The 20,698-nt window shown below is 40.4% G+C and overlaps 1 protein-coding gene across 3 annotated transcripts in view; it reads left to right on the top strand.

Moving 5' to 3' along the window:
* Positions 1 to 20,698, top strand: part of ophn1 (oligophrenin 1) — a 211,963-nt gene that overhangs the window by 169,971 nt on the left and 21,294 nt on the right. For 2 of the 3 annotated variants that reach the window (XM_067997232.1, XM_067997229.1), the window contains 3 exons: positions 4,492 to 4,552; positions 6,066 to 6,136; positions 13,929 to 20,052. In XM_067997232.1, coding sequence (XP_067853333.1) covers positions 4,492 to 4,552; positions 6,066 to 6,107 — 103 coding nt within the window. In that variant the 3' untranslated portion in view covers positions 6,108 to 6,136; positions 13,929 to 20,052. Of the gene's footprint in view, positions 1 to 4,491; positions 4,553 to 6,065; positions 6,137 to 13,928; positions 20,053 to 20,698 lie in introns of those variants that run through there. The other variant, XM_067997231.1, reaches the window with a different exon arrangement.

Here is a 20,698-nt window from a genome sequence, read left to right as displayed (position 1 = left end):
ACAGCAAGCAATGAGGAAAGCAAATAGCATGTTGGCCCTTATTGCAAGGGGGTTGGAGTACAAGAGTAAGGAAGTCTTACTACAGTTGTACAGGGCTTTAGTGAGACCTCACCTAGAGTACTGGGTACAGTTTTGGTCTCCTTATCTAAGGAAGGATATACTTGCCTTGAAGGCGGTGCAACGAAGATTCACTAGATTAATTCCTGGGATGAGAGGGTTGTCCTATGAGGAGAGGTTGAGTAGAAAGGGCCTATACTGTATGGAGTTTAGAAGAATGAGAGGTGATCTCATTGACATATATAAGATTCTGAGGGGGCTTGACAGGGTAGATGCTGAGAGATTGTTTCCCCTGGCTAGAGAGTCTAGAACTAGGGGGTATAGTCGCAGGGTAAGGGGTTGGCCATTCAAGACTGAGATGAAGAGGAATTTCTTTGCAGAGTTGTGAATCTTTGGAATTCTCTATCCCAGAGGGCTGTGGATGCTGAATCATTGAATATATTCAAGGCTGAGATAGATAGATAGATTTTTGGACTGTAGGGAGAATCAAGGGATATGGGGATCATGCAGGAAAGTGGAGTTTGTAGAAGATTAGCCATGATCTGATTGAATGGCGAAACAGGCTCGGGGGGTCGTATGGCCTACTCCTGCTCCTATTTCTTATGTTCTTGATGGAATCCACTGAGAAAAACAAAAGCAGCAAAGTTGCAAAAACACTATTGCTATCTAGGTTTTCCTCGATGTCTCATGCCATCATGACTTGGACAGATGCTGTTCTTCCTTCATTGTTGCTGGGCCAATATGATGGAATTCCCTACGTAACATCATCATGGAAGCACCATCACTATAGGGACTGCAGTGGTTTAAAGAGAAAGACCTATCACCACCACCTCAGGGTAATTACGGATTGGGAAAAAAACACTCTGCCAGTGAGTCCCATATCCCACAAACAAATAATAATAAAAAATTACAACCTGGAACTCTCATGTTCTGATCAGAGGTCGGGCATGTTATTTGGATGAGGATATGAAGGTTATGAAGCTCCTGAGTAGTTCTTCTTTTCCTAGTTTCCAGCAGCATGCTTTGTATGTGGCAGGCACTTGATTGCCAAATAACCACCCCAGGCTTGTTCATTAACCATCAGTTCATTGCTGACAAATGACAACATTCAATAAATTATAGAGACCATCAGTGGCTCTCCTTTTTACAACACATTTGTTTCTGGAATTGCGATGTATGAGCTTAGAAATGAAGCTTTACATTTAAATGAGAAAATAAGGGGAAATATCCTGCCAAATCACTAGTGTTTAAATAATTCAGTCTGGGGGTGCATTTACTTATAGTTACAGGAAATACTTAAAAACTGAAGTGTACATGAGATTAAAGAGAAGCTCTTTGGCTGTGTATCAATACATTGAAGGCAACAATCAGTAGCACACTCAACGTTGGGTCTCGAATTGTGAAACCAGCTACCTGTTCAAACTCTGATGTTGCTCACCACTAATGTAGCATAGATCCTGAAAAACAGGAATCCTTTCAGATCTTCACATACAATTTTCAGGAATCCCATATTAGATTCAGGGAGTTAAAGTGGAGAAAATGTTGGTGTAGTAATATTGTACTGTAAGTATTTGACATTTACTAAATGTCAGTTTTAGAACATTAACACCTCGTGTGAATTTCATTGCACCGACAGATTGTCCAATTCTTTTAATTGGATCAAATTGACAAGCTTAAGAAATATCCATATTCATAAAATGGGACATGTATAACTTGAGCTATTATATACTCATGAGTTTAATATCAGTACCCATTTTTAAAAAAAATGTAATTGGGAACAAACTTAAGGTTATCTATGAGCACAAGCTGATAAAACACAAACCAACATGGCTTTAGAAGGGGAAGATCCTACCTGATGAACTTTGACCTTTTTGACTAATTGACATCTCAAGTGGACAGTGAAAAGCCATGTGACATGGTCTACTAGATTATCAAAAAGTCTTTGATAAAATTCCTCATGAAAGGCTGCTACTGAAATCAATGGGAATTCAAGGTAGAACCTGGGTGTGGATAAGGAATTGTTTGAAGGAGGTACTTGTTGGGAGATAAGGACCAGCAGATACTTTTTGGGGAAGTGATTTTGGGAGGGTGGGTAGGTAGTACTGAGCAGGTAGCCCAGGGTTTGATTCTAGGGCTCTACTGTTCCTAATCTATATTAACGGCTTAGATATAGAAACATAATGCAAACTGGTCAAGTTTGCAGATGATGCTAAACTAGGAAAGGGGGTGGGCTGTTGAGATGGACAAAGCAGCTAGGAACTTGCCAAAAGAGTTTGATTAAGATGTGCAATTGGGCAAATCGCTGGCCATTGCAATTCAATGACGATAAGTGCACAGTACTACATTTTGGTAGGAAAAGTAGATGTCACGAGTATTCTTTGGTTGGTGTAGTAATAGCTAACAGTGAAGCAGGAAGGGATTTGAAGTGATAGTGTTTAACATGTCAAATCAGTGTAGAGTAGCAATTAACAAAGGCTAAATTATATTCCTAGGTTAGTTGAGTGTAAGTTGGGAGATACCATGCTAAAAGTAAACAGTAGTCAGATGGTACATTGAGTAATGTGTTCATTTTGGTCACCAAGATATGAGAAACATTGAAACCATGGAGGTCATACAGAAGAAAAGTCACACGGCTGATCCTTAGCGTTTAAGGAGAGACTGGATAAACTGAGGGTCTTCAGCCTGGAAAGCACATGACTGAGAAAGGACTTTATAGAAATGTACAAGAGAGGAAAGGGCATTGATCAGGATAATCCAGAGCACAACTTCAAGCTACGCTAGCATACCAGGCGAAGGGAGAGGGGGTGGGGAGCAACTAAAGCTGGTGAAAGAAAAGTATTGTAGGAGTCGGAAGAACTTATTTGTTAGAATGATCAACCTTAGTGATGCTCTTCTGGGTTGGGTTGTGGATATGAAACCTTCAATTCATTCAAGAGACAGTCAGATGACATGATGGAATTTTTTTAAAATTCTGGATGAATGAGTTAAGATGGGATGAATAGTCACCCTCATCTTGTATCTATCTTGTGAAATCCCAAAATGAATGTATACAGGAGGGAGAGGTAGAGAGTAAATTATATTTTTTGAAGAAGAATTGGTTAAAAAGGTGAATGCTTCGTCCCTTTTTTTTATTTTGCATTATTATTCCAGGTCTTTTAATAGAATAAATTCCATGGTGTGTACATGGGGAGAATTTATAAACATGGCAATAGCGGAAATACATTGACTCTTTAAATGGTGGGAAACCTCACATTGAAGAATTAACACAATCTAGAAACACCTCTATATTCCTATTTTAAAAACTCTTAATATGTGTAAACTGGGAAGAAAGAAATGCTCATCCTGAAACATGAATTTATCAAACAGCAGTGTTTAACCATAGTGTCTTATTAGCTGTTGAAAACAGGGGGAGATGGTATGAGGTAAATCATGTAGTGGTTTGGTGATGGTAAGCTTGGTTTTCAAAAGCTTGCTGGGTATTGGATCCTGAGAAACAATGAGTTACAGTTGGACACTACCTTGATTTCAAAATGGTGACAATGCAAAGAGAAAGGAGGGCATGCAAACAGTATATTTGGAACTTCGATGGGACAAGAGAAATCAGTCATCATGTAGAGAAGATGTTTCCATTTGCGGTGGAGACCAGAACTAGGGGCCATAAATATAAAATAGTCACTAATAAATCCAATAGGGAATTCAGGAGAAACTTCTTTATCCAAAGAGTGGTTAGAAGGTGGAACTTGCTACCATAAGGAGTAGTTGAGGCGACTAGCACAGATATATTTAATGGGAAGCTAGATAAACACATGAGGGAGAAAGGAATAGAAGGATATGCTGATCGGGTTAGATGAAATATGGAGGAAGGAGGTTCATGTGGAGCATAAACACTGGCGTGAACCTGTTGGGCCAAATGGCCTGTTTCTGTACTGTATGTTCTGTGTAATAGGAGCAATGACCATAGAATGCTCAGATCAGCAATGGGAATAAGATTTAAAAACCAATTCCTAATCTTTGTGACACCTGAGGTTGTGTTAAAAGAAAATGCTAAGAAAAGAAACAGCAAGGTCAGATGAATTTATCAAATATGTGGGACCAGAAGAAAATGATGTTTTGTTTTGGACCAAGATCTACCGTGTGTATATCCCTAAGCTTAAAGCTAACCAACACACTTTCCTGGTGGCACGCTGACGCACTGTACTTGGCTCGATGCCCCACACAGTCGAATAGGCTGTTTACATTTTCTCGGCTCATTCATGAAGAATGAGCCCAATCAGAAAGCAGCCAGTATTTGTGGAAACATATTCCAGTAAGATCCAGCATCTTCAGGAAGAGGTGGTGAGAATACTGTAAGAGGGAAAAAATGGAATAAATTACTATGTTCCACTTTGAGTGTGACTTTACATATCCTGATAACCTTTTTATTGCTCTTAACAGTGTGAACTCTTCTCCACCATTGTCTCCCCCTGTAACACGCACCATTACTGCGAAAGATGAGGTAGGTCAAGGTATTCATTGTATTGTTGGACTTCAACGGTTAGGTAAAGGAGCCATTTATGTTTGTGTTTTACATTCAGAACATGGGGCCTTGTGTATATTAAAAAACTGATCATCTGCAAAAAGATCTTGAGAAAGACCTTCTAAAAGTATTTACTCCGATTAGTAATTGAAAAGTCACAGCTCCTGGGTTTGTTCTTTAATCACAGATATCATATTTCATACATGTGCAGAGTTAATTTTCTTTGGGATTCAAACCATTGAGCAGATCATATTCATGTGCTAATTTGGTTCTCTATTTGCTATTTTTCCTTATATTTTCTGTGAATGTTGTAATTGGATAATTTATTTTTTTCAATACTCGTTTAAGAACTGCATGATACTAATCCCTTTCCCTGGTGGCTATTGTAGTGCTGCAAGGTGCCGTGAACAAGGGTTGAGTGGAATACGTGATCATTTTGTAAATCTGCTTCCCTGTTGTCACTAGGATTTTAGTGAGATGTAATTATTGGTTTGTGACCATTTTGTACATTCTGCAGAATAATTATAGGTTTCGCTGTTCCAAACTTGGGATGTATATGGAGCGCCCATTTGAGCACAAGGGTGAAATCCTGGTGTTTATAGGGAATGCTAATAATGGAGGTGCCAAATTAGAAGAATTGTACAACTGTAAAGTACATTGGCTTATATGTAATTTCCCTGTAGTGTATTGGTACCAGTGCACTGATTAGGCCTAATGACAACATTATACTTTGTTCAAGGTATAAAATTACACTTTGCGATTTATGGTTGAATGGGATTAAGGGGACTGGAGTTTGGGTTGAAAAAAATTTCCACAGGGCAGCCACTGGTTAGTAATCAGAAGTGGGAACCCTGGTTAATTGTTCTGCCCTTTATCCCGGTAGCACTAAGGTCAATTGTACTACCCCACCATGTTATCCTGATCACTGAGATGACACATACAAGAAAGTGAGCATTATGTGGACATCAGGTGAGGACAGATATAGACTGCGCTATGATGCCCCAACAATCAAATAACTTGGACGAGGTACCGGAGAGCAGCAGGTGCCCAGGGAACTGCACCACAGCAAAGGTCCACACCCCTTGTGGGAGAGGGGGTCGAACAGAAACAGACCAAAAGTGGAGCTGAAAGATGCTAAAGTTAAGGACTCTTATCAATGGGTTGGTGCCATCTGTGAGACTATACTGCAGTACGGGTTGCTGTCTTCAGGAAACATTGCAAATGAAAATTAAAGCTGGAAAAGAAAATAATGGCAAGATGCCCATTTTAAATTGAAGCTGATGCTTGTAATTACAGATTTCTGCACTGATGTGTATTTTTTAAATCTGTTCTGGGTGTAGCATACACCAAACTCACTCCCACTTAGTGATGCAATTATAGTAATTCAGATAACTAACATGCCAAATTAAAACCTGATTAATTTGATTTAACTTTCTTGTGGATGGTTTTGCTGGAGCTCAGTGTTAATTTACTGCACTTTCCTTCTTTTCAGAGCCCAAGCACCACACAATCATCCAGTCGATCACAGTTATGATTTCTCACCCCTATAGGGATAGTCTCTTGGTAAGTTTATATTTATTTCATTTGTTTACTGTTGTGTCCCTCTGTCATAATGAGGGTGCGATTAGGGTTCAACTAGTTTCTTTTTCCTTTCTCCTCTTCCTGTTAGAATCATCATCATACAGCACAGAAGCATGCCATTCAGCCCATCGTGCCTCTGCCGGCTTTTTGAAAGAGCTATCCAATTAATCCCACTCCCCTGCTCTTTCCTCATTAGCCCTCCAAATGTTTCCTTTTCAAGTATTTATCCAATTCCCTTTTAAAAGTTATTATTGAATCTGCTTCCATCACCCTTTCAGCCAGTTCATTCCAGATCATCATAACAGCTGCTTTCTTCACTTTCTCCTGTTTCTCCCCCCCAAGTTAATTAAGTTATAGGTAGTGATAGTGAGGGGATGACAACTTCACAGGGGGCACATCTCTTTATCAAAACCCCTCGCATGAGGACCTGGCTTAAACATTTGGTGATGAATAAACCTGGTACTTGGCATGTCTAAAATACATATATATCTGAGGCTTGCTGCCTACCATGATTGGGTTGCAGAGAGACGAGCAGCTCTGCACTTCCAACCAGTGGAACCATCGTTTGACAGGATATGGTGTGTGTCCGTGCTGTGGCCAGGAGGATGGTGGCAATGCACATATACATGGTGAATTGTGCTGTTTTCCCTACCACTTGAGAGGACCTTCTGCCTACTTGTCCTTGTCAGATGTCTAATGGCTACCTCGGGACTATCCACTTTCAGTGGGGGACAGATAACTGAGGTCTCTTTGAAATTAAGGTGACACAGCTAGCGATGAAAGGTCAGAACCAAGTAAACCTTCCACGGCAGACTTGGTAGTCCACTACCTGAAACAGGAAAGTCTGCAGTACTGCAGGGCATTATTAATAACTGACCTGCAAGTCTGGGTCTCGAATCTACCCTGGAGGGCTGAGATTCTTTCCACCCTGCTTTAGATAACCCTGAAAGCCCAATAATGGATAAAGTGTTCCTCGCTGTATGACCAGTAGGGTTACCAACTTGAAGTTGTATAGCATGTTTAACATGAGGAATATCTCACGGTGCTTCCCAGATGAAAACCAATGCCAAACCAGAAAGAGAGGGATTAGGATAGATAATGGAAAGCTTGGTTGAAGAGATGGCTTTTGAGGAGGTTTTTAAAGGTGGAAAGTTCCAGGGATGGAATTCCAAAGAGTAGGACCAAGGCAGCTAAAGGCTCTGTCATAAATAGTGAGATGAAATGGGGGGAAGGGGAGGTGAATAACAGGCTTGAACTAGAGGAACAAATTGTTTGGAAAGTGCTGTAGGGACAGCCTGTAAAGATAGGGTGACGCAAGGCCATGAATGGATTTGTAGACGAGGATTTTAAATTTAATGCAATGGGGGCTGGGGAGGCATTGAAGGTCAACGAAGATGGGGCTGATGGACAAATGGGACTTAGAGGGATAAGATATGATTGAAAATTTTGGATATATTAGAGTTTATTGAGGGTGAAGAATGGGAATTCAGCAAGCAGGGCATTGGGATCTTTGACTTTAGAAGCAACAGTGGCATGTGTATATATAAGGGTTTCAGCAATGGAGAGGTCAAGGTAGGTTGGAGTTTGGCAATATTGTAAATGTAGAAGCAAGCAACCTTGGTGAAGGATAGGATGTAGGGTTTAAACCTTAGCTCAGGGTTTAAACCTTAGCTCAGGGTTTAACAGGACACCAAGATTTCAGATGGTCTGTTTCAGCCTGAATGTCCAGGGAGGAAAATGAAGTCCATAGCAGGGGATCAGTGTTTAGCAGAGGCTAAGGGTGTTGGCTTTGACCTTCCGTATGTTGAAGCGGAGGAAGTTGTGACTCTCTAGGACTTGATGTCGGACAAGCAGTCTGATAGCATGGAGGCAGTCGAGAAGTGATGGAGAAATAGTTTTTACTTGTCCAATATCTAGATAAATGTTGCAAGTCCAGCAATAGAATGGAGTACCCTTGTTGCTGTATTCCAATTTACAAGATATGCAATACATCCTCACATGATTTCCTTGATTTTGGTAGGTGGAAGAAAAAACACTCAGATCATTGCTTAAGCTATAAACTACTAATTTGATTTATTAAACAGTAAATGATAAATGAATAATATTGGCGGCCGTGCCTTCAGCCGTCTAGGCCCTAAACTCTGGAATTGCTTCCCTAAACCCCTCCTTCAGCACCCTTCTTAAAATCCATCTCTTTGACAAAGCTTTTAGTCACTCCACCTAATTAATATCTTCCCCTTTGGCGCGGTCTCGATTTTTGACTACGTTTTTGCAAAGCGCCTTGGGACTTTTTCTACATTAAAGGTGCTGTATAAATGTTAGTTGTTTACAATGATTGAAAGTTCAAACAATAAAGATGCATCTCGGGCACAGACACTTAACATAAAAATGACCCTTGCAACTCGGTGTTGGTGCCTTAGGTGGCTGTTTGCTACCGCTGAGTCCCTAGCCTCCCCTAGCGTTGTCACCTTCAGAGTGACTGCTGATTTGGAGTCGGGTCAGCCTCTGATATACCATTCAAAATTATTTTGAAAATACAGTGAAACAAAAGACACTTTTTAAAAGTGTAGATTCAGAATAGTGTTTGCCCACATAAATACAGCTGTCACTTACAGTAGAGTTCAAAGACATTTCTGCCTGCCTGACTGTGCCCAACCATACGTAGTTGACCAAATTGAATAGAACAATATCCAAGCAGGCAACTGTCAGGAAATACTCTTGAGAATAATGTCTGCAGTGGCCTCCAGCATACCAGACTTTTAATATGTATCCTCTGCAGCTGAAGGAACCACATAAATACCCAATGTTTAAAGTGACTGTCAGACTCCTGGGCAAAGATATTAAAAAATATAGATTGGACATTATTAGAAATATGAAATCAACCTCCCCATTCATCACAAAAGGATAAGTAAAGATTATCAAATGCTTTGGGAAGTATGACTGTTCCTAAAGTATCAGTGAAGGCAGCCAATCATGAGTGAATATTGGTATCCGCTTTGGCTCAGTGATGGCACTCTTGCCACTGAGTCAGAAGGCCATTAATTCAAACCCCACTCCAGAGACATGAGCACTTAATCTAGGCTGATACTGCATTGCAGTGCTGATCAAGTGTTGCACAGTTAGAGGCGCCATCCTTCGGATGAGACGTTAAACCAAGGCTCTGTCTGCCCCCTTGTGGACGTAAAGGATCTCATCGCACCATTTGAGGAAGAGCAGGGGAGATCTCCTGGAGTCCTGGCCAATATTTATCCCTCGGTCAACATTTATCCCTCAACCAACACCAACAAACAGATTATCTGGTCATTATCGTGTTGCTATTTGAGGGAGCTTGCTGTGCACAAATTGGCTGCCGCTTTTCCCTATAGTACAACTGTGGCTATGCTTCAAAAGTACTTCATGGGCTTTGGGATGTCTTGAGGACATGAAAGATGCTATATAAATGCAAGTTCATTCTTCTTTCTAATATAGAATGAAGATTGCATAAATCAAAGAAAATTCCAGAATATTTATCTTTGGGGGAAAATAATTTTGCTGAACTTCAGGAGAGCAAATGGGTTGGGCAGGGTTCATAATGGGGTGGATGGTAGGTGGATTAACATCAGTGGAGATAGTTATTAATACAGGGTGTTGGCTTGGAGTGTTTCCGCTTCTGTGTGATAACTTAATTTGCTTGCACTACTTTCAAACATGTTTGAGGCTTATGGAGCTAATGGCACATTGTCTAACTTGATTGAAAACCAGCTTGTCAATAGGAAGCAGAAAGTGATTAGTGGGAAAAGCTCTTTGGGTCACCGACTGAGGTGCTCAAATGTTTTACAGGGCCTGATGGTTCTTGTGCCACTGAGGCTGTGGGTGGGGAGGGTGAGAGGGAGGAATGTTGATTGGAGAACAACAGGCCAGGAATGACGAGTAGGGGTATGGAGATGGATAATCTGGAGTTTTGATTTGAGTGCCTTTAGGATCAGGGAGTATTTGTGAAAAAATTTCTCTCTAGAGATTAAATGGGTAAACTTCAGTATGGGGTAAATTGTACATGGCCAGTGGAAGAACTTAACTCAATGGGTCAAATGATCTTTTCTCATTCCTTTTCTTTCTGATGTTTACTAATTCACATTGTGAAGTTGTGTCAGTACAACATGTGCTTTTTGATTATACTGATGACTCATTGGATAAATGCACTGTATAATGTGATATTGAGCCTGACAGACCAGAAAAGAATTTACTTTGTGTATTGCCTTATGTCCTGAAGCACTTTACAACTAATGGATTACTTTTGAATCACAGTCATTGTTGCTATCTAAGTCTGTGTTGAATTAGCTGATCTTGGATGAGGTGGTGGCCCTGGGATGGGGTGAGGGAAAATCACCCATTGTTCCCAATCCTGATCACAGTCTAGTGACCTCTGCTAATTGCTACCAGGTGGCAGTGAAGGGCATAGAAATATGAATAGCTAGGAGTAAGCGCGCGCAACTAATGTAATGAAGGGATTGGGACATCAATTGATGGCTAGCCTACAGCAGCTCATGTGTGAAGAATGGCCACTTAGATGAAGTCCAAGAGATTGCCACGGCCTATGGCATCATACCATGCATGAATAACTATATTCAGGAGGGGTGAAAGGCAAAGAAAATTGGAGTGGGAAAAACACACACAATATCATAAGATAACTATCATAAGTTTACTCCCTCACCTCATCCACTGTCTTTAGGGTGAGAAAGAAAGGTCCTACAAAAAAGTTCTTTCATGCCCTCAGGACACCCCACAGTGCTTCACAGCTAACAAAATACTTTTGAAGTGTAGTCACTGTTCTAATATAAGGAAATGCAGCAGCAAATTTGCACTCAGCAAGGTCCTGCAGACAGCAATGAGATATATGATCAGATGATCTATCTTGGTTGAGGGATAAATATTGGCCAGGACACTGGGAGAACTCTGCTCTTCAAATAGTGACATGTGATCTTGCAAATGCACCTGAAGGCTTTGGTTTAACATCTCATCTCATCCCTCAGTGCTGCACTGGAGTGTCAGCCTTAATTATGTGCTCAAATCTCTAGCGTGGAACTTCAACCCATGAGCACCTTACTCGGGCGAGTGTGCTACCACTGAGCCAAGGCTGACACCTAATAATATCAGTGTTAAACCTGAGAGAAACTGCTGGAGTTTACATCTGGCTTTAATGATGGTTGGCTTGTCCAAAGCTGAATGCTAGTTAATGGCCGACCTAGTTTTTCCTGTACCCTGTGATCTGGATTTAATATCGCAGCCCGTCAAAGCTGATATAAGAGTTGCAAATCCTGTCTAGTACACATTCTGTGGGATAGAAGGAAGGAGAAGGAGGTTTTAGATACTGCAATGGCAAACTGAGTTTTCAGCACTTTGGCCAAATTTACAAACTGTTAATAAAATATACTGTTGGCAGGTGGGAGTGAAGGACATAGAATTATGGATTGTTGGGAGTAAGCAACAGAGCTAATTTAGTGAAGGGATTTGGACATCATAAACCACAAGCAGGATTTTGAGATTTATGTAATTAACTGAATTCCAGGATAACATTTGAGCCTGGTTATCCACTTGCTGCAATACAGCCTCAAAGCAAATGCTATATTATTGCCAATTACAACAATGGCAAAAATGAGCGAGTTTCATGATTGTGGTACACTACCATACAACTTACAGGAACATTTAACAAGAACAACTACTTGCATTTATATAGCACCTTTTAACATAGTAAAATGTCCCAAGATGCTTCACAGGAGCGTGATCAAACAAAATTTGACACCGAGCCACATAAGGAGATATTAGGACAGTTGACCAGTCAAAGAGGTAGGTTTTAAGGAGCGTCTTAAAGGAGGTAGAGAGGCGGACAGGATTAGGGAGGGAATTCGAGCTTAGTACCTAGGCAGCTGAAGGCACGCCTGCCACTGGTGAAGCGATTAAAATCGGGGATGCGCAGGAGGCAAGAATTGGAGGAGCACACAGGGTTGTAGGGCTGGAGGAGGTTACAGAGATAGGGAGGGGGCGAGGGCATGGAGGTATTTGAAAACTAGAATGAGAATTTTAAAATGGAGATGTTCCCAGACAGGGAACCAATGTAGGTCAGCGAGCACAAGGGTGACTGGAGAATGGGATTTGGTGCAAGTTAGGATGTGGGCAGCAGAGTTTTGAATGAGCTCAAATTTATGAAGGATGGTAGATGGGAAGCCAGCCAGGAGAGCATTGAAATAGTCCAGTCTGGAAGTAACAAAGGCATGAATGAGGGTTTCAGCAGCAGATGTACTGAGGCAGAGGAGGAGACAGGCGATGTTTTGGAGGTGGAATTAGGCGTCTTGGTGATGAAGTTGTTATGTGGTTGGAAGTTCATCTCGGGGTCAAATAGGATGCCAAGGTTGCGAACGGCCTGGTTCAGCCTCAGACAGTGGGCAGGGAGAGGGATAGAGTCGGTGGCTAGGGAACGGAGTTTGCGGCGGGGACCGAAGACAATGGCTTCGGTCTTCCCAATATTTAGTTGGAGGTTTAATAAGGGAATTGCTTTTCAGTTCATTTTCCCCTTTCCCTCCCCATCTTCCTCTTTTTCTTCCACCCTCTTCTGAAGATGCTAGCTCATGCTGGGGTATAGTTCAACAAGGAGCAGCTGCCCATGAGTATTTTAGCCAAGCGACCATTCTTCACATGTGAGCTGAGATGGTGAGTGTTGGCAGCGTATCTAATAGTGAGGTGCATTAAAATTTAGTTCGATTGTTTCCTCGGCCTACGCCCACACGTGCATTTCCAGGAGAGGTCACTGGATAATGATCAAGGGCAGGATCACCGACAGATTTCCCCCACCCTCCCCAAGCCAAGGGCACGAGGTAATCTTGGCTGTTACAACTGGATCTCCAGCTGATATCAGCAAACCTAACACAGAACAATAATCAAACCTTGGGGCCTTCCCAGTAGGTTTGATTCCATTCCACGCTAAGTGGTGCAGTTACCCACATCAGCCAGCAAGACGTGCGCTTTTCAGGTCAGAAGGGGATACTTGCAACAGATTTAAACTTCTGCTCCTTTGCGCCAGCAATATCAGCGGAATCGGCTGAACCAGTGCAAAAGATCGGGAAATTTTAAACGTGAGTGGTTTTGGGCGTAACTCATTCATGCTCGAAGTTCCGCGATCTTTTATGCTGGTTCAAGATCAGTTCAGCCAAATCGGGCCACGCCCCCGGGTCAACATTGCGAGTTTCCACCGATTGCGCTGGTTCAGGAAGGCGCTTCAAATTGCGCTCATTTTCACGGGAGCTCAGGCGCCAGTAGGCATGTTTTAAAAGTTTTTTCATAGTAAATTAAATATTTTTTAATAAGAAACTGACTTTTATTAACTGACAATTAAAATAGTAAAAGTTTTTTTTTAAGTCATTTTCAGTGATTTTAAATGAGGTTACTCACAGGTGGAGGACTGAACACTTATTAAAAGATACTTATTTTTTGTGATAAGCTCATTTTCAACTGTATTAATAAAAGTGGACCAGGTTACCACTCTTAAATACATAATGAATACTTTTTAATGGAAAGAACAAAAAAGAAACGATACGTTCTATTACGCTGCCCGATCGCGCTCGTTCACAGAAGATTTTATGTTTGCGATTATGCAAATAATTTTTATCGGAAACTTGAACGGTGATCTAACCAGTGCAATTTCCTGATTGCGCCCAAAGTGGAAACACTACCCCCAGGTGCATTATTCATTTGTTATCACAGTGTTATACAATAGCTTCCAAATGTAATTTCTATTTTGCAGACTTCATGAGAGAAAAGCCTGGCTGGTTTCAGGAAAGTTGCTGCATCAGAACTGGAACGATTATTTCTGTGAATTACCTTGCACTTATCAAGATCTCATCCAGAACACCAAAGATCCTCCAGATTATCCAAATGGATTCTAACTAGGGAATGTTCCATTCCAACAAAATCTGGGGCAGTGTAATAGATGACTGCTGAGTGGCAGTGTTCTTTGGGCTTCTTTTTCTTGAATTGTTTTTTTTATTCAGTTCTGATGCTGTGTTTTATTATATCGTCGTTTCTTTTTTTAAAAAAAAAGTATACTCCTGTTTGTGTGAGGGTAGCTACGTATTTTATCAATAAACTTTAAAGTACTGCTGGTAATTCTCACAAACCTCATTAAATGTGCAATGTATTTTACAAAAACAACCCCCCCGCCCACACAAAAATAAGGACTTCGCTTATGGAAGATTTTGCATGACTATCACTCCAAGTAGGTTTGAACAAAAAGGTGGCTGGACCATAGATTTTAGAAATTGTTCAAATTGTGATTTAAAATACTTAAGTGTAAAGGGCTGGTGGTGGTGTTAGCAGTAAAAGTAGTTTCTACTTGGGGTGGGCGGCGGTGGGGGGGGGCGGGGAAAGAGAGTTTCTTCAAACCGAAGCCATGCTATTGCTAAGAATACTTAGGCAGTAATTGTTGCTCCGTGACATCAAAAGCTCCAGTCTCTTGAGATATTTACTGTGATTTGTTGCCCTTGATGTGAATGGGACATCGTGACATTGACTCTCTGTTTATAGAACCTATTTTTTTTTAAGCAAGCAAATCCCAGCCTAGCTCATTGTGATCGATAGAACGGTAGCACTACTATCGAGGCACAGTCAAGAGGAACTATATACAGCAAATTAGCAAAGGAAACAATCTCCGTGCATAAATGGATGTGTTGACCAAGCCCATCCATCACACATTGGTGGAAAATGGATTTCTAAATCCTAATCATTCACTTTACATTTAATTTTTTTAATTAAACGCTTTATTTAAAAAATGTTGAATGAATTCCTATTGAAATAATTGTCTGAGAGAATGTGATGCAGTGGGACAGACACTGTTCTTTCACCCCTTTCACCTGGGTTTGGTTCTAGATCAGACTGGTGGGATGAATGGTTTATATCACTGCTAAATCTAAGAGTTCCATGAAAAAGGAGTTGGGAGCCTCAATCCAGCTGTGCATGGGGATTGGTCCCTTATTTGCCACCAACGAGCAATCTCATTGAGACGTCAAAGGATTTGGAAATGGAAATGACAGACTGATGCAGTTGAGTATATTCTTTCGAGTCTGGGGGTGAGGTATAATTGTTAGGGCAGATCAAAGGGAGTTTTACTGTGCAGGTGTCTGCTCAGAGAGTGCTTGGTGCTGCTTTGGGGCCTGAAGTGGGGAAAGTGTTTTATTTTCCAGTTCTAACAACCTTGCTAACACCCCTTGAGGATAAAATTCACAAATAAAGAAAGATGCCAAAAAGTGACTGTAATTGAAATTACATATGGAGTTTCCTTCATGTGCAAAAATCAATAGCGTTTCAACAAAGGTAATGAGTGCAAATTACTGATTTTTCAAGAGGTAATTGGACTGTAAATCTTAATTTAATTGTATTTTAATTTACTAATTAAATATTAGGCACTTAACATTCCTGGTAAAATCCTGTGTATACATTGCTTCTTTGCTATTTTAATTTTTTAAAAATCCAGACATTGGTGTGTAAATCACTCCTTTATTTAGCACACCATATTCTCTTTTTGTGAAAATTAGGTCCAATGGGTTGAGCTCTAGTTTCCAAGTATGGTAGGGTAGCTATTCCTGTTTAGCCATTGAACAACTGTTTAAGAAATGGGAGTAAGCAGCTGTCCTCAAAATTTTGAGGGACCATAGGGATCTTTGGTAAAACAGTGCTGCACGTACGGATGTGGCACCTAATTAAAGAGACAGAATTTTCATTGGATGACCCAAGAATATAAGCTGTCAGTTGAATTGAGGTGGATTGAAAGGCTGTGTGAGATACAATGAGGTTTGTGTGGCTTGAATCCTAAGAACTACTTGTAAATGTTTTCTGAAGCCCAACATTATGTTGGAGCTCAAACTATGTTACTGCAACATGGATGTTTTATGTAGTCTTGTGGTTTCTTGGTTTTTGTACTCGCTGACATGTGGTGCTATGAAAGTCATATCAATTTACACTATACTCCATATTGTTTGTAAAGTCAACAAATGGTTGACAAGGTATGAAGAGGCTCCAGTTTCTCATGTCATTTAATGAGCAGTCCAAGTTGGCAGCGTTGCTGATCGGGGAATGTTAGTCCCTGTTGTTCATAACTAATGTTGCTATTGGATAATCGTTTAAATTCTTTCTTTTTGTTATTTAGTAATTAATGAATTTGCTGTTAGCTGTGCACAAATTGGCTTCTGTTTGTCTACATAACAGTGACTGCACTTCAAAAGTAATTCTTGGTTGTAATACGCTTTGGGGCATGTAAGGTGATGTACAAATGCTAGTTCTTCCTTGCTTTGTTGTTTGAGCATTTGTATGTTTAGCAGAGGAAACTTATAAGTGGGATTATTTAGAAACTATTACTCTTAAACCCAACACCCCACCCCAGCTAACTTTCAGATTTTTTTTCGCTCTCCCTCAGTCGTCAAGCAATTTAATGTTATCCTGTTTTATTTTGTACTTTTAAATGGTGGGTTGTGGGATGTACTTCCGTTCATACCACTGTAGTAGGTCTTTATAATGTGACATTGAGGGGATTTCCACTCCAGGCTCCATTTTTAGCCTCGACTGACTAAGGGACTTTAAGGGTCAGTTTTTTTTTTATAATTACCAGCATTATATGACACTTCAACAGAAGACACATTTCTAAATGGTTGAGCATGGAAGAATTGGAGCAAATTAAAGGGGTGTGAGAGTTTTGATTCAAAACTTGAATAACAGTTCAGTTAAGCTAAGTTTGAGTGTGTACTTGGCTGGGGAAGAGGAGAACTTGCCAAATGTTGACCTGTAATAAACAGGAATGCGCTGACTTTAATGCATCTATTGGCAAAGAAGGCACCAAGCTAGGAATGAATCTGTCCATCAGCTGATGACTATTCCCATCTTGTACTGCACACACCTGCCTTGGCACTGTGTAATGAGTATAATTATATATTTGATGTGCACCTGCACATTCTATGTGGCTGGGTGGCAACTTCCTCCATTTTACTTCTGGGCTCAAGTTTTGTTGTTTGTGTCTGGAGTGACTGAACACAATTCTTCTACTCACGATGCACGTTGAGCTTTTGATGTTTAGGTGGGTCTTTTCAGGCTGTGGTCTTTTAGCTGCTGTTTAGTACAGGTGGATAACAAAGTAAATGTGACCATTCACACACAATACATCAACTCACCTTACTGGGTTCTCATTTAAAGAAACAACTGTATATGGGAAAAGTTTGTATTTGATGGTGTAATCATAAACATGATCTACTATAGAAATATCTGAGAGTGAGGGAAAGCATAAACGATATCTGTCCAAGGCAAGAGTTTCACAGGCTTTGTTTTCAAAGAGAGAACGATTAAACCATTGCAAAACCTTTCTTCAGGTGATGTGACCAAAGAGCAAATTAGTCTCTCCCTTAACTTGTTTAAGGTGAGTCACTCTCTTCTAGGAAGTATTTTCTTCTGTCCTTTAGGTGGGCTGGAGTGCATTGTTGCAAGTTATTTCATCTTCACATTTGCTAAACAGAGGGTCTGTATGGTAGCGAGAATACTCTGCTTGAAACTGATGTTTTTTAAAAAAAAAATTGTCATAGAATCTCCTAACGTTGGAATTTTGTCATCCTTTCAATATTAAATTAAGGCACAAGCACCTTTGTTTACTTAACCAAAAGTATATGCTTAAAGTTTAATTGGAGCTAATGAATCTTTGCTGTTAATGTAAAAGCAAAAGGGATCCAGGCAGAGAGAACTGCTGTGTGCTGTAAAAGCTGTGGAAAAACAGAATTGAGGCAGGTTTAGAGGAAGATAGGGAAAAGCTCGTGATGTTCAACAAATGGGCCAAGCTTCTTTACTTTTTAGCTCACAAAACTAATAAAATAATTTCCTAACCCAGCAAGATCGTCTGAAGAAATTTCCAGGCCCGAGATGAAATGGTACAAATGTGTTCTTTTGAGGAATTTGCTACGATGTTTGAGTTTAAAAGGGCATTATTGTTCTTGGTTTTGAGAGATTTGGGGGAATTGCTTGCATATGTTATAAATTGATCTGTGGCTTGCTGTGGTTCTTTACCCTTGCTAAAAATAGCAACAGTGCTTCCTTAAGTCTCTGATGAAGCCATTTTCTCAACACACACTGGGCAATGGTTTCCTATGAAGGACACAACAATTGGTAATAATGAGCAAAATGCTCGAAGGATAAATACAGATGAGGAAGGATATTTGGCCCTTCATAACTCAGCTGTCTAGAAAGAGAAGCCTGCAGCCTTTCTAGCGCAGCATCCAGTTGGCTCTTAAACGACATAAGATTTTGATTTATACTACTGTACCCGTAAGTCTATTCTGTGTGTCGATTACTCGTCTGGATACCAGTCCTAAATTTGTCTGTAATCAGTTTGAACCTGGGAGCCTTCTCTACTAATTATGGTGTACCTTTGTAGCAGTCCTCCAGATTTATCCTTCCTATACAATTTAATATCTTTGAGGGGAGACTTTATGGAAGTATTTAAGATATCAAATGGTTATCTACTTTCAAGGATAAAGAGCCCTGATTTTCATTCTTAGCTCCTTTAATGCCTTGGATCAGTCTCTTGGACTGGTCCAGGACTTGAATCTTTCTGTTGTATGTTGGTGACCAAAACTGGATGCAGTAGAGTCACCAGAGTACTGTACACTCAGTAATGTGTAACTCATAATCATTTAGCAATTAATTCAGCATTCAGTTTGCTTTGTTGATTGCTGTTCTGCAGTTATTATCCATAACTTATGTTAAGTGTTGAGTCTATTACCCTAGGATATCTCTCAACTTCATCCTTAGCTAAAACAAAAGCAAAATATTGTGGATGCTGGAAATCTGGCGGGGGTGGGGGGGTGGAAAACAGAAAATGCTGGAAAATACTCAGTGGGTCAGGCAGCATCTGTGGATAGAGAAACAGAGTTAACGTTTCAAGTCGATGACCTTTTTGTTACTTTCCTGGTGAAAGGTTATCGACCTGAAACGTTAACTGTTTTTCTCTCTCTCCATTAATGCTGCCTGACCTGAGTGTTTTCCAGTATTTACTGCATTCATCTTTAGCTTGTTCATTGAATTTCTGAACCTGGTCCTTTTTTAACGGATGAATCATTCAATAACATTTATTGGGTTTTTCCTTGCCAGAGCTTCATATTTAATTGTTGTTTTCTGCAGCATATTTTTAAAATATATTATTTCAAATTCAGAAAAGAATGAGACAGGTCATGCTAAATAGTCTGCACAGATTTCAAGTGGAGATAGACACTCAAGCACTCGAGCCAAGTTCAACACTAATTTTTTTTCTGTTCTGTTTGGGGGATGAAGTATTTATGAAGTTTGTTCCTTCCTACCTACAAGCCAACCAACTACCCATCCACGTGTCCGGTTCAGTTAAGAGCAGCTTCAAGCGTTAGATTCCCATTGTTTTTGAGCATGCCAGATGTGACTAATTGAATAACCTATTCTTTGCTTTCCCCACCCTACACCTTGTACTATTTATTTGCCAAGTACTAAGATGACTCATGCCTCCCAGACCTTTACATAAGCAACATGGTAACTGCTGCTTGCAGGTGCATAAGAATAAACCAGGCCCATTTTAGGTTCTATCTGCCCTTCCCTTTTCATGGAATAGGGCCTTGCTTCCACTCTGTACCTCATGATGAAAGTGGTTGAGATTTAGATTTAAATTGGTAGGTGCATATGAAATGCTACAGCCTGTGTAGATTGATGTTGAGGAACGCTGCGCTCTTAACCCTTTCCTCAGCAATTCCTCCTACGTGTACTGGAGTCTCATTGATGGTGCCGTTCAAATGCATGTACATTGTGTATTAAATGTATATCAGTGTTTATTATTACATGTTTACTATGGAAATAAAGTGGATGCTTGCAACTTACAGTGCCTCAAACAGTGTGATCACATGTATTTCTTCCTCTCCCAGACCATGTTAGGCAACTGATTGTTTCCATCTGTGTAGTATCATTACTTGATTTCCATTTAGCTTTAGAAAGGTAATCATGATTTAAGCACAAGAATGATCCATCCATGGGTGCCAGATGGCTAATTACTTTAAATTGAGCTAAATGATGTAGATTAAGGTAAATTGCTCACAACATTGCAGGATCTAAATACCAGGGTATGCCAGTTAAACATGAAGTTGGACATACTTTCCAATCAAATATTTAATAAGCTTTTGGAATAAGTTACTTTGAAGCAAACCACATAAATGGGTTCAAGAGGCTTTGATGAATTTTTGCACAGGTAGTCCAGAAGCCAATTTATCAAAAGTACCAAACAAATGAAATTGTAGCACCCTTTCTTCCCCCCACCCACCCCTTAATCTCCGTCCAGAATAGAGGCCTGTTCCCATTGGTACAGTAGGTCTACAAAGCGTTCCTTGAACTTTTCTTCACCACAAATCTCAAACTTTTTCTGTAAGGTCGCTTTGCAGTCTTGGCTCCAGGATGCAGAGAGTGGGTATACGGGGGAAGATGGATTGTTGAGATTGAGATCGATCACTATGGGGCAGACTTGCTCAAGCA

Source organism: Heptranchias perlo, chromosome 15 (genome assembly GCF_035084215.1).
Source record: "Heptranchias perlo isolate sHepPer1 chromosome 15, sHepPer1.hap1, whole genome shotgun sequence".
Taxonomy (NCBI): domain Eukaryota; kingdom Metazoa; phylum Chordata; class Chondrichthyes; order Hexanchiformes; family Hexanchidae; genus Heptranchias; species Heptranchias perlo.
This window is presented reverse-complemented; position numbering and strand designations above follow the sequence as displayed.